The sequence below is a fragment of the Lithobates pipiens genome, unplaced genomic scaffold, assembly GCF_037356315.1.
Source record: "Lithobates pipiens isolate NorthernLeopardFrog02 unplaced genomic scaffold, aLitPip1_a1.2 Scaffold_8, whole genome shotgun sequence".
Taxonomy (NCBI): Eukaryota; Metazoa; Chordata; class Amphibia; order Anura; family Ranidae; genus Lithobates; species Lithobates pipiens.
The window spans coordinates 223,681,445-223,693,937 of record NW_027507903.1 but is presented as its reverse complement, the minus strand read 5'-3'; the positions used below and the strand labels follow the sequence as shown (position 1 = coordinate 223,693,937).

The following is a 12,493-nucleotide window of genomic DNA, read 5'->3' as shown; positions in this document are numbered from 1 at the left end:
GCACCTGATGTAACTTAAATTATGGATGTGATTAGCCTACTTTTATGTTATATTAAAGAACAATGAACCTCCTTGAATTTTAATGTATTAGTGCTGTCCTAGGTGGACATTTTTGCATTGCAGCTGTAGAATGGCGTCAATTAAGTCTTAATGGCATAATTGCACGCCTTGCTTATGCGCTCAATCACCTGCAGGAAAACGTATGGTAAAAAAATACCATGTGTTTGGTGCAGCACAATTTTTTTAAAAAGGTTATACAGTTTTTCTTCTACTTCTGCTAGAACTATAAATGACATGCCTGGACTTAAAAAAGGAAAAACAAATCAAAAACCCTTGAACTCGAAAAGTACTAGCAATTACCACTAACATTGTTTATCCACCCACTTATTTACTTACTTATTTAATTTTAAAGTGGTTCCTGCTAGCGCTCCATCCCATCCTCTATACAGTTTGTCCCTCTATTTGTACTACATTTTGTTTTGGAAACTACAAAAGAAAAAATTGCTGTACCTCTAAAGTGTTTCGATTTGACTTGAAGAAAAGGTAACGACCCTAGGGTCAAGTGTTGCAGAACCATTTGTAATGCTCTGAGCTCTCGGAGGATAATGGTGAGTTGGTTTCCATGGGTGATCTTGTTCCTTGCACTGTGAGGAACTGGAACACTCCTACCAAGCCTGAAAGCCTGACATCAGTTACAGTTTCCAGTGGTAGGGAAGAAAAGATTTCCCTACTGTTAAGCTTGGGCTGAAGATCCACCAAGTTAGGACATTCCTTGCATGGCTGAACAGGAGCATGGGTAGGTTGAGAGAAGGAGCATGCTTGTTCCAGGTCAAGAAGATATTGTGTTGGAAAGGTCTTGAATGGAATTAGGCAATTGGTACAGCCTCAGAGGGAGTTACCATTAGGCTTAGAACTCTCCTGGAGGTTCTTATTGTGGGATGTAATTAGGATATTTAAACTCGAGTGTGGGCTGTGAGAATTGTATTTTTCTGAAGAAAAGTCCATGCTTTGGATATGTCCAGGACCAGACCCAAGTATTCCAGGTTCAGACAAAGTTACAAAAGCAGATTTTTGGAAATGTATCACTCAACCAAAGGCCTGGAGCATCTAAGTCAGTGATTCTCAACCAGGGTTCCTTAGAACCCTAGGGTTCCTCCAGAGGTTTCTAGGGGTTCCTTCAGCATTGGGCAATTTATGCCTCTCAGATAAGTTCCCACTGACACCATTGATCTTTTTATCTATCTGTAAGGAGGCAATTCTTCACAATGACCACAAGTGTAAGGACCATTCTTCCCACTGACCAGCACACTAATGTATCGAGTTGTAGATTTCCAATTTTTAGCAGGGGTTCCCTGAGACCAGATGACTATTTCAAGGGTTCCTCTGTGTTGAAAAGGTTGAGAAAGGCTGATCTAAGTTGTCTTGTGGATTTTTGCAAACAGCTGGAAGGAAGATGATTCTTTCAGGAGAAGCTCAACTAGATAATGTGTGACCTGGATTCCCTGAGTTCTGATGAGGGCAAAAAGAAGTGCTAGGACTTTTGTGAATACTCTGGGAGCAGAGGGTGGGTTGAAGGGCAGTGCAATGAACTGAAAATGGCTGTCTGACCCTGTAAAGCGCAGATTGCGCTGATGAGGTTGATAAATGGGAATACTCAGGCATCTTGGATGTCTACTTATGCCAGATATTCCCCAAATCTCAGAGAGGCAATTACTGCCCTTTTGATTTTGTATTTTGAAGGTTGTCCAGAAATGAACGAATATTTTAGTTGAGCTTTGGTACCCCAAACAGGTTTGAATATGATCTTTTGAACCCTTCTTGTAGAAGTACAGGCACAACTACTTCCCAGAAAAAGAGACCGTTTTTGGTTGACTTGGGAGAAGAAAACCGTGAGGGAGTAGTTTTGAACTCCTTTAAAAACACAGACTGAACCCACAGACCTAGTATATGACTGACCCAGAGAGAGGCAAACTGTAACAGATGCACCCCCCTTAGGCCATTCCTTTTGGGGAAAGCCTAAGCCCACAGTCTTCCCCTGAAAAAAAAATAGCTGAACTTAAGTTTTGAATTTGAACCTTTGGTAGAACCGTTAGGTGCTCTGTAGTTCGAGGAGGAGGTGGGGAGGAGAGCGGAATCTTCCTCTCCCCTGAAAGTGGTCTGCCTTTGAAAAGACATACATGTGACACGCTTCCTATTGGTAACTTTAGCTGTCCAGGCTTTCAGCCACAAGATTCTGTGCAAGTGAATGCAGATTACAGCCATTCTGGAAATTTGGCTCATGACATATTCTAAGGTAGTGGTCATGAACCCTGTCCTCTGGGCCCACTAACAGGCCAGGTGTATGCATTACCTTGGGGAGATGCAAACTAGAATACTGCAATCACTGAGCAGAAAATAATATCACCTGTGATGTATTTCCGTTATCTTGAAAATCTGGCCTGTTAGTGGGCCCTGAGGACAGAGTTGATAACCACTGTTCTAAGGCATCCACACAAAAGCAGAGCAGAAGGTAACTGTTGTAATTATTCTGTTAAAGCTCGGTCTTGGAATACAGGATGCTCTTGGTTGTTCACTGCCCTAGTTCAGTTAGATGCAGTTAAATGCAATTTGACATACTGAAATTGCAGTGAGAGCTGGTTGCAGGGCTGGGCCTGCCAAAGTAAAGAAAACCTTAAGAAGCAACTCAAACTTTCTAAAATGAATTTGCAGAATCCATGAATGTGGGAACATTGGTACAGTGAGATATTTGTTTAAGACTGAGACTGCAGGATCAAGTACAGGAACAGAGCACCCTTTGTAGACTTTTTCCACTGGATAGAGTTCAGAAAAGACTGGGAGGAGTGAAAATGGAAAATTGTATCATAATTGTAACTTACCGTAATTTTCCTTTCCTGCCATACATGGCAGCATGCATATCATATCAATCTCCAGGCCGCTAAGGCCAGTCATGATGGTTGCGGATGTAGAGTATCTCCTTCAGACAGGAAATGAGGAGTCACTGTCAGAGTAATCAGTGTGCACACACAGAGATCCATTTGCTCAGATTTATTTTATTTAAATTTGTTACTCTTTGCCCAAAAAAAAAAAAAAAAAAGGGGGGGGGGGGGTTGTATATATGTATTTTTTTCCTCTCTCGCTTCCCTTATTTCTCTCTGTTGCAATGCAGTCCCCCTTGCACCTTTCGATTCTTCCACCAGCATGAGCCTAACACCACATAACCAATACCACCGCAATTCCAGGTTAGGGCCAACTTTGGGTAAGTAAGAAGATGCAGAGAAAAATAATGCGTTCTGTCCTGACGAGCATGTCTTCCTGTCTATTGCAGTCCCAGCCGTTCTAGGAGGTCCAGAGGCCCTCTGGATCACCAGGATTTTTCCAGGGCAGAAAGTGACTCCTCCTGTTCTAGTAGACCCCAGTACAAAGGGCGCAAATGTATGTTTCAGAGAACACACACAGCTTCTTCTACGAGGGCTCAGAGCCCAAAGGGAAAATGATCGTCATGTGGAGATGACACTTTGCCTGGAAAGCTACGTTGCAGCAACTGCTTCAGGCAGCTTGCCAGAGACCAGGAGTACGAGAGTCAGAAGAAGTCAACCTTGCTCTAGAAAGTAGTTCCCAACTCCCTGGCAGAATTTTCCGCTCATCTCGGGCAACCAGGGACAGAAGCCGAAGAACAGTGTGGGCCCTGCACCAGGTCTAAACCAAGCCATTCGACCCTCTCTAACTAGAGGGGTACCAGGCACTTCAGGGGTGACTCCAGCCCAGCAGATTAGGCAGGCTGATTCCCCAGACCCAGTAATACAGCCAACCTTCCAGGTAGAAGGAGAAGGTATTGCCTCCTCCTTGGAAGAGGATCCTGAAGGTTCGGGCTTTGATTTTGTGCCAATACCACCATTCATTAAAAGCTGCACTGGAATGGGAGGATCCAGAATCTCCTCCAAAGAAGGAGAAAACCTATTATCACACACACCATACAATCTGATTTTTAAATTGTGTGACAATCACTGCACAACATGCATTAGGTGCCTTTATCCCTTCAGGGCACCCTGAATGCAATGCGATTCTGCTGTGATTGTCACGTGGGAGAATGCGACTTTAAAAACAGCTGCTGACAGTGTTTGACTGCTGACAGTGTTTGCTGAGAGGGTCTAATTGCTGACAGTGTCGACCTGCTGTTGGTGCTCAATTGCTGTCGGTGTCCAACTGCTGACAGTGTTCAACTACTGGCAACGCACAATCGCTGATAGTGCCTAATTGATGACAGCGTTTAACTGCCGATAATGTTCTATTGCTGACAGTGCTCAAATACTGACGGTGTTCAGCGGGTGACGGTGCTCAACTGCTGACGGTGACCAATTGCTGATATATTTCTGAAATTTAGATACTACTAATTTTTCGTTGGTGCTAAATTGCTAATGTCGCTAAAATTGCTGATATTGTTAATATTTTAGAAAATAAGAATGTCATAGATTCAGCTGTTAATGCTGAAACTATTGACTTTCATGTTTTGACAATAGAAGTGATCATAAGTTATTAACATTGGGAGGACTGCACTCAATAACAATAGCTATACCAGAAGGTAGATTGCGTGGATAAGCTGTCTTTGAAAAGGACTCTAAAGTAGTGACCACTGGGAATACCTAATGGGATGGAGGAAGAGGAGAGGAGAGTATAATACAGTATGTAAACCGGCGAGTCCGGTTGTGTGCAATAAGGGTACAATAGGTAATATTTCTAAACATCCATTAATAGTCTCCTCTAATGCTCAGCAAGGGATAGCAGAGTTTTTTCCAGTAGGTGGCCGGACACGATCACGTACATCGAAGACAACAATAGATAGTAGCAGGGGAACATTGGCCTCTGCTGCTATGCAGGATACACATATACAATCATTACAAGCAGAAAAAACTATACCAACACCAGTAGTATCAATAATAAAACCATCAGTGTCATCTGTAATACCGTTGGGCTCCTTAGGCATTGGGGCAGTAAAAAACGCACAGATAGCAAAAATGGATAGTGCAGATGCCATAAAAAACATGTGGGAATCGGCTTTGGAGTTACAAGAACCGATTGGATCTGTAGAATCCGTAGATATGAACGAAGTGTCTAATACCTCAGATATAGGCGTATTAGATATGCATATGAATGTGGGAGGACCCGAGGGTGGCCCTCAATATTCAACCCCATCCCCCCCGTTGTTAGGGGGATATAATCCAGTGAATATAATGGATAGTGAGAATATAGATGGGAATCCAAAAGGTGACACGATGAGTGAAGAGTTGGGATCAGAAGTAGGGGATGTACGGACTTATTTAAGAGCACTGCCCACTCGCCATGAAATGGAAGCTTTTATTCAGCGTCTAGAACATGGTTTCCACAAGGAGATTCAATCTGTGCATAAAGAATTACAGGCAACTGGGAAGAAAATAACAGAAGTTGAACGTTCTGTAGATATATTGGTGGATCGTGTACAATCTCAGGAACAGCGTATAGATGCCCAAGAGCCCCATATTCATACACTATTTCAATTATGGGAGGACCAAGACAACCGTAATAGAAGAAATAATATTAGGATCAGGGGTTTGCCAGAATCAGTTAGAAATGAGGAGCTTGGTATAACAGTTAACCAAATTTTTACCTCATTGTTGGGAAAACCTGAGGAATCAAATTTGGAACTGGATAGAGTACATCGGACAGTGGGACCACGTAAATTAGATCCAGATAAACCAAGAGATATAATATGTCGAATACATTTCTATAAGGATAAGGAGGAGATTATGAGAAGGGCAAGAGAGAGGGGACGAATTAATGTTAATGGAGCAAATATACAATTGTTACAAGATCTATGCCAATTTACTCTGGAGAAGAGGAAAGCGTTAAGGCCTTTACTAAAAATGTTGCAAGATCGTAACATTGTATATAGATGGAATTTCCCTTTTCAGCTACAAATTAAGAAAGATGGCAGGTGGCTAAATCTACGTGATCCCTCAGATATTCCTGCAATACAATCTACCCTAGGTTTACACGATCTTCCATTAATAACGTGGCCCAAGACTTATACACAGTTTAGAAGATCGCAACCTCGGGAGGACAATAGAAACATTCAATCTGAAAATCTTTAATTTAATCAGGCAGAGTAAAACAGCTGGCGATCCCAAATGCAATTGGAGTAGTAGGCATTGAATTTAATAATGTATTAAGAATTATTATTATTTTTTTTTTTTTCTCTCGGACTATTATTATTATGTTGGTTGTGGATGCCCATTGTCACTGCATAGAGCCATCCTCAATGCTCTTTAACTTTTTTCCCTCATAGGAATCACCGTCCCTCGGGTAGGGTTTGGTGTTTTTTTGGGATAGATTCCTTACTGGGTGGGTTTTTTTTTTTTTTTTTTGGGGTAATTAGTTAACGTTTCCCTGGGTAACTTGGGAATCGGGGAGAAGGAGCTTCTCCAATTTTAGAGAGCACAACTCGGTAATTGCTGCGCCGGGGTGTGGGTTTTTTTTTTTTCTCTCGTTCCCTCTCTCCTCTTTCTTTTTCCCCTTTTTCTTTCGTGTTCTTTGAGTCCCCTGATAATTTGTTATGGCAGCGATTTTCTCCTCACCAGTGACATTGAAATTATGTACCTACAATATTAAAGGTCTTAATAATAAATCAAAAAGAGGTCAGATTCTATATAGTCTATATAAAGCTAAGGTAGATATTATACTTTTTCAAGAGACCCATTTTCGAAGTGATAATATTCCAGTGTGTTCTCGTAAACACTACTCGCAATGGTTCCATAGCACTATGTCGAGCTCAAAATCAAGAGGGGTCTCTATTGCTTTGCATAAGCACCTACCAGTTCAGAATTTGGAATATAGAGCTGATTTAGATGGAAGATATCTGTTTCTTAAAATTAGATTGTGGGATAAAATCTTCACAATTGCAAACTTTTATATTCCAAATTATGATCAAACTAAGACAATTGTGAGTTATCTTGGCCTCTTAGCAGACTTTGCAGAAGGTACGGTTATTGTGGGAGGAGATTTTAACCTAGCTTTGGACCCTTCACTAGACACGTCAGCTCAACGATCAAATATTTCACATGCTCGTCTGAGGGCACTTAAAAACAAAACTATACGAACATAGGTTGATGGATCTCTGGCGGACCCTTAACCCTAAAGATCGTAACTACACATACTTTTCTTTCGCACATAACACATATAGCAGAATAGATTTTTTTTTAACTGGTCCTAAGATATTGGAATGGAACCCGTCTATAGATATCGGTTCATTCATTTGGTCCGACCATTCACCAGTATTTTTAACAATAGCACCCCCCCAGATTCAGGGTACTAATTGGTCGTGGCGTTTGAATGATACACTTATGCAAGATCAAAACTGTTATAAAGCAATTGCAGAGGCGATTGATAATTTTATCTCCGACCATGAACAGGATGAAACTGCTTTACCCTTGAAATGGGAGGCCTTAAAGGCAGTAATACGAGGGGTATTTATTCAACATGGTTCTCGTCTTAAAAAAGAAAAATCTAAAATTATCGAAAATACGTTATTAAAACTTCATTCTTTGGAAACTCGACATAAAGCCCATCATTCTCCAGATATATCAGCCGATATTTTCTCCACAAGGATATCTTTGTTACAACTATTCAAATCATCTCAGAGCTCATACCGACAAAGACGGGTAGTGGGAAGATATAGATTTGAGAATAAGTGTGGGAAAATGTTGGCTGATATGTTACACCCACGTCAATCACAGACTTTTATACCAAGTATAAAAAAATCATCAGGAGAACTGACATCGGATCCACGTGAGCTCCAACAAACCTTTAGGGAATATTTCTCAGGCCTCTATAATCTAACTCCATCATCATTATTGGAGGATAAGGGAGCTGGAGATGATATTATTGGGGAATATGTGCGGGAAAACGCTATTCCGACAATAGATAGTGTTACTAGGGAATCTTTGGATTCTCCATTTTCGCTCGAGGAACTATTAGAAGTAATTGCTAATACTCCAACAAATAAGAGCCCAGGTCCCGACGGGTTTACATCAAAATTCTATAAGACGTTTAAAGAGCATATAGCCCCGTTTATGCTTCAAGTGTTTAATTCTATTTCTTCTATGAACCAATTTCCAATACAGACCCTGGAATCTCATATTACTTTGATCCCCAAACCAGAAAAGGATTTAACACTTTGCTCTAGTTATCGACCTATATCATTGATTGGGATAGATTTAAAGATATATGCTAAACTGATTGCACTCCGTCTTCAACCACTCCTCCCAAGCTTAATACATACGGACCAGGTAGGATTCGTTCGGAATAGAGAAGCACGCGATAACACGATCAAAACTTTTTTGTTGATGAACTATGCACAAAGGGCTAAAATTCCAGTATGCCTTCTTTCAGTTGATGCAGAAAAGGCATTTGATCGGGTGGGATGGCCCTTTCTTAAACACTCTTTAATGCAAATAGGATTGGGGTCGAATATATTGCATAAGATCATGGCACTTTATACTAAACCGGCAGCCAGAATAAAAATTAATGGTTCATTGACAACAAGTTTTAATATACAAAATGGTACCCGCCAGGGATGCCCGTTATCCCCTTTACTTTATGTTATAGTAATGGAATATTTAGCGACGGCTATTAGACGGAACCCCTCTATTTCTGGTGTACAGATAAAACAGAGGGAAATAAAAATGGCTTTGTTTGCTGATGATTTACTACTTTATATCACTAATCCACACATTGCAATTCCCTCTGTGTTAGCTGAATTCCAGCGGTTTGGAAAATTGAGCAATTTTAAAGTAAATGTATCAAAATCAGAAATTCTCAACGTGTCGCTCGTACCCGAACAGGTTGCAAGGTTGAGAGCCAATTTTATGTTTAGGATTTGCTCTGTAGCTGTAAAATATTTAGGTGTTAAAATCACCCCGGACTCAAAGTATTTATATTCAATGAACTATGTTCCTCTTCTGCAACGTACCCTACAAGATCTAAAAAAATATGATGTTAAGCAATATTCATGGTTTGGGAGGATTAATATACTGAAAATGGATATAATACCGCGGTTCCTGTATTTTTTTCAAACTATCCCAATTAGTGTCCCTCGATCATTTTTCTCCACTCTGCAATCGGCTTTTACAAAATTTATTTGGGGACATAAAAAACCAAGATTACAAAAGAAATTATTATCATTACCTAAAACGAAAGGAGGTGCGGGTGCACCTGATCTATATTATTATTATGTTTCGGCTGTTTTGACTAGACTGGTGGACTGGTTTTATTGCTCGGAAACCAAACAATGGGTAAAAATAGAACAAGGGTTAAATCAACTGGATTTAAAGGTGTTACCATGGTTAGATCTGTCTGATAGCAATTTAAATCAAGAGTTGAAAGAGTCTATGCCCTCCCTCACATCCCATGTGCTGAATATATGGGGAAAAACAGCTATAAAATTGGAACTTTCCTCCTATGAAGGACCTATGACACCTTTATTTGGCAACCCTTTTTTTCCACCGGCATTAAATAGGACAAGTTTTCTTATATGGAATAGGGAATCCCATTATAGATTGAGCAATATTCTAAGCCAGGGGACAATTCCGTCTTTATTAAATCTATTCTCTACACAGCGACCATCACCTATGCAAATGTTGGAGATTTGGCAGTTGCGATCATTTTGGTGTACAATTCATTCAAATAAGTCTCTGGGTAGAGATTTAACAGAACTTGAAACTCTCTTGACACAAGATCAGAAACCAAAGCATGTTATATCAATACTGTATAAGATGTTTATTATTAAAAATCACCCGGAGCCCCCAGAATATATAAACAAATGGGTTAATGAGATCAACGCTCAGATTGCGGTTGGGGAATGGGAGAAGGCATTTAGTTTCACTCACTGTTTATCACCGTCGATTAAAGCACAAGAGACGAATTATAAATTGCTCTCAAGATGGTATTGGAGCCCAGTGACACTCCATCGTATATACCCAGAAAAATCAGATATATGTTGGCGGTGCCATAGAGACAAGGGTACATTGCTCCACATCTGGTGGGAATGCCCCCTAATTTTCAGATTTTGGGAAAAGCTTATGCAATTATATACAACAATCACTGGGGAGGTAATCCCAAATACACCACAAGTCACCCTTCTTTCTATGTTACCAAGAACATATAAAAACGTTAAAAAGAATCTTCTGGGATACTGGTTGACGGCGGCAAGAACTGTGATACCGCGGCATTGGCGATCATCCCAATCCCCTACGATAAACGAATGGGCTTTAGAAATGGATAACATAGAGAGAATGGAGATACTCTTAGCTCAAGAATTAGATACATATGAAAGGTGTCTCTTGGTCTGGACTCCCTGGAGTCAGCATAGGAAATTGGTAAAGGACTGAGGAATTAGGAGGGAAGAGGGGGGAGGGAGGGACTTGTGGAGGAGAGAGGAGTGAGAAGTGGAGGAGGGGGAGAAATCAGATATATATTCTTCCCCTTCTCCTCCCTTTTTTTTTTTTTTTTTTCTCTTTGGAGGGAGGGAGGGAGGGAGGGAAGAGGAAATAAAATAATAAATGCGATTATTATATATGTAAGTAATATATATTCATATGTATGAGATTGCTTAATTATGTGTAATGCTTTATAATAATTGAAAATAAAAACAGAATTGGAAAAAAAATAAAAAAATTGTGCGAAGCTGGTCGCCCCTAAATAAGAGCAGGGGCTTCTTTTTGCACAGGTAGGGCAGCCAAGTGAATGGGCCGCCCCATGTGAGTTGCACCATTGTGTATAAATCGGTCTTTTAAAATTGCATATCAAGTTATACCACATTTTGGTGGATCTGTTTAAACATAAAAGAGCCTTAGTTTGTTCAGCAGGTCATATACATGCTATATACAGTATGCCTGCTGTGGTTTAGTTTAGTGTCCTAACTATTCCAGCTCGGACACTTCTATTCCAGTCATTTACTACACATTAAACAATCTCAGCCAGCAAATTCTGTAATCTGGCTTCTGCATTAGCATTGGGCCAGAGAGCTCCTGAGAGTTCATCACAGAAAAATTACATTTAAATCTCAGTTGCTAAAAGCTATAATAACTTGCCATAAACATTAAGTGCTTTCATCAAGTATTTTTTAATTCTAAGACCACAAAGGAACAGATTAAACTGTTTCCCTGAAAAAAAAAAAAATTAAAGAGGAGCAAATAAATAAAATTAATGAGTAAGTAAAAGTTACCAATAATGGCGGGTCTCGTTTCTCGTCAAATGGCGGGAGTCCTGAGATTACTTCTAGTAATACCTATGAATATTAGCACAATTATTAGCGTTAACACATTTGATTTATTTTACAGTTCATTAAAGTCTTATCTAAACTAACTTAAAGTTAATATGTGCGTTTCCCAAATAGGCAAAGTAACAGGTTCTGTTTAGTACTTGTGCTTGCAGCTGTGCTGCACTATTTAATGTCTGCTTTGAAAGTATACCTAAAGGCACCACTTTTTTTAAACGTTTTGGACAGAATAGAGGAGGGTTAAAACCACCGTCAGGTTTTTTTTTTTTTTTTTATGCCATCTGTGTCTCATTAGGGAAATTTTCTTTAATTTTCTGTCCTGTAGACACAAAAGGAAGTGAATCACCCTAAGCCCTTGTTCACATTGGAGCGACTTGTCATGCTATTTGATAGGTAATATCACATAGTAAGTCACACCCTGTTGCCAGCAATTGCACTGTTCAAATCAGCCACAGTGAATGTGAATGATGGCTAAAGGGGGACACAGACAGCAATTAAAACATGACAGTTGTAATATTCCCTCACCACTCTATCCAAAGCTAAAAAAGTGCCTTTATACTTTATTTCAGCTTGAGGCTGGGTTCACACCTATGTGAATTGGATGCGGCTTACAAAGTTGTCGGAAAATACGATCTTTCAGAACGTGATAACGTAATTTTGTTACGATGGGACTACGTTCAGGCTAGTAGCCAAGAGCTTTGATGTAGGAATTTGATCTGAGCATGCGTGGCACTTTGTCCGATTGGAATTCTCTACACATGATCGGAGTATGTCCGATTGGACCAGTTTGTCTGAAAATATTTCCAGCAAGTTGGAAAATTGGGTCCGACGGATATTCCAACGGAAACAGTCCGATGCATAGCAGACACAGTCGGAATATCCGACAAACCGCTCCAATCGGACACATTCCGACGGAATCTCTGACCGTGTGTACAAGGGCTTAGTCTTTCTAATTAGGTCCCACACTTGTTTACAATCTACATACCCCGATCAAATCTCATGCTTATCGTTGCTTTTATAGTTATTCTCTCAGTACAATATAATCAGTTTATCTTGTTGGATCATTCAAGGAAAGGATTAAACATATAGAAAAATGTTCACATTCAAAGATTAGATCGTTAAATGTGAGGTTATACAGTTGTGCACAAAAGTTTGCATACCCTTGGAGAATTGGCAATATGCAGT

At 40.1% G+C, this 12,493-nt stretch overlaps 1 protein-coding gene across 2 annotated transcripts in view; it reads right to left on the bottom strand.

The window, feature by feature from the left end:
* Positions 1-12,493, bottom strand: part of IRAK4 (interleukin 1 receptor associated kinase 4) — a 78,605-nt gene that overhangs the window by 8,016 nt on the left and 58,096 nt on the right. For both annotated transcript variants that reach the window (XM_077472734.1, XM_077472733.1), the window contains exon 10: positions 11,255-11,317. In XM_077472734.1, coding sequence (XP_077328860.1) covers positions 11,255-11,317 — 63 coding nt within the window. The remainder of the gene's footprint in view (positions 1-11,254; positions 11,318-12,493) is intronic.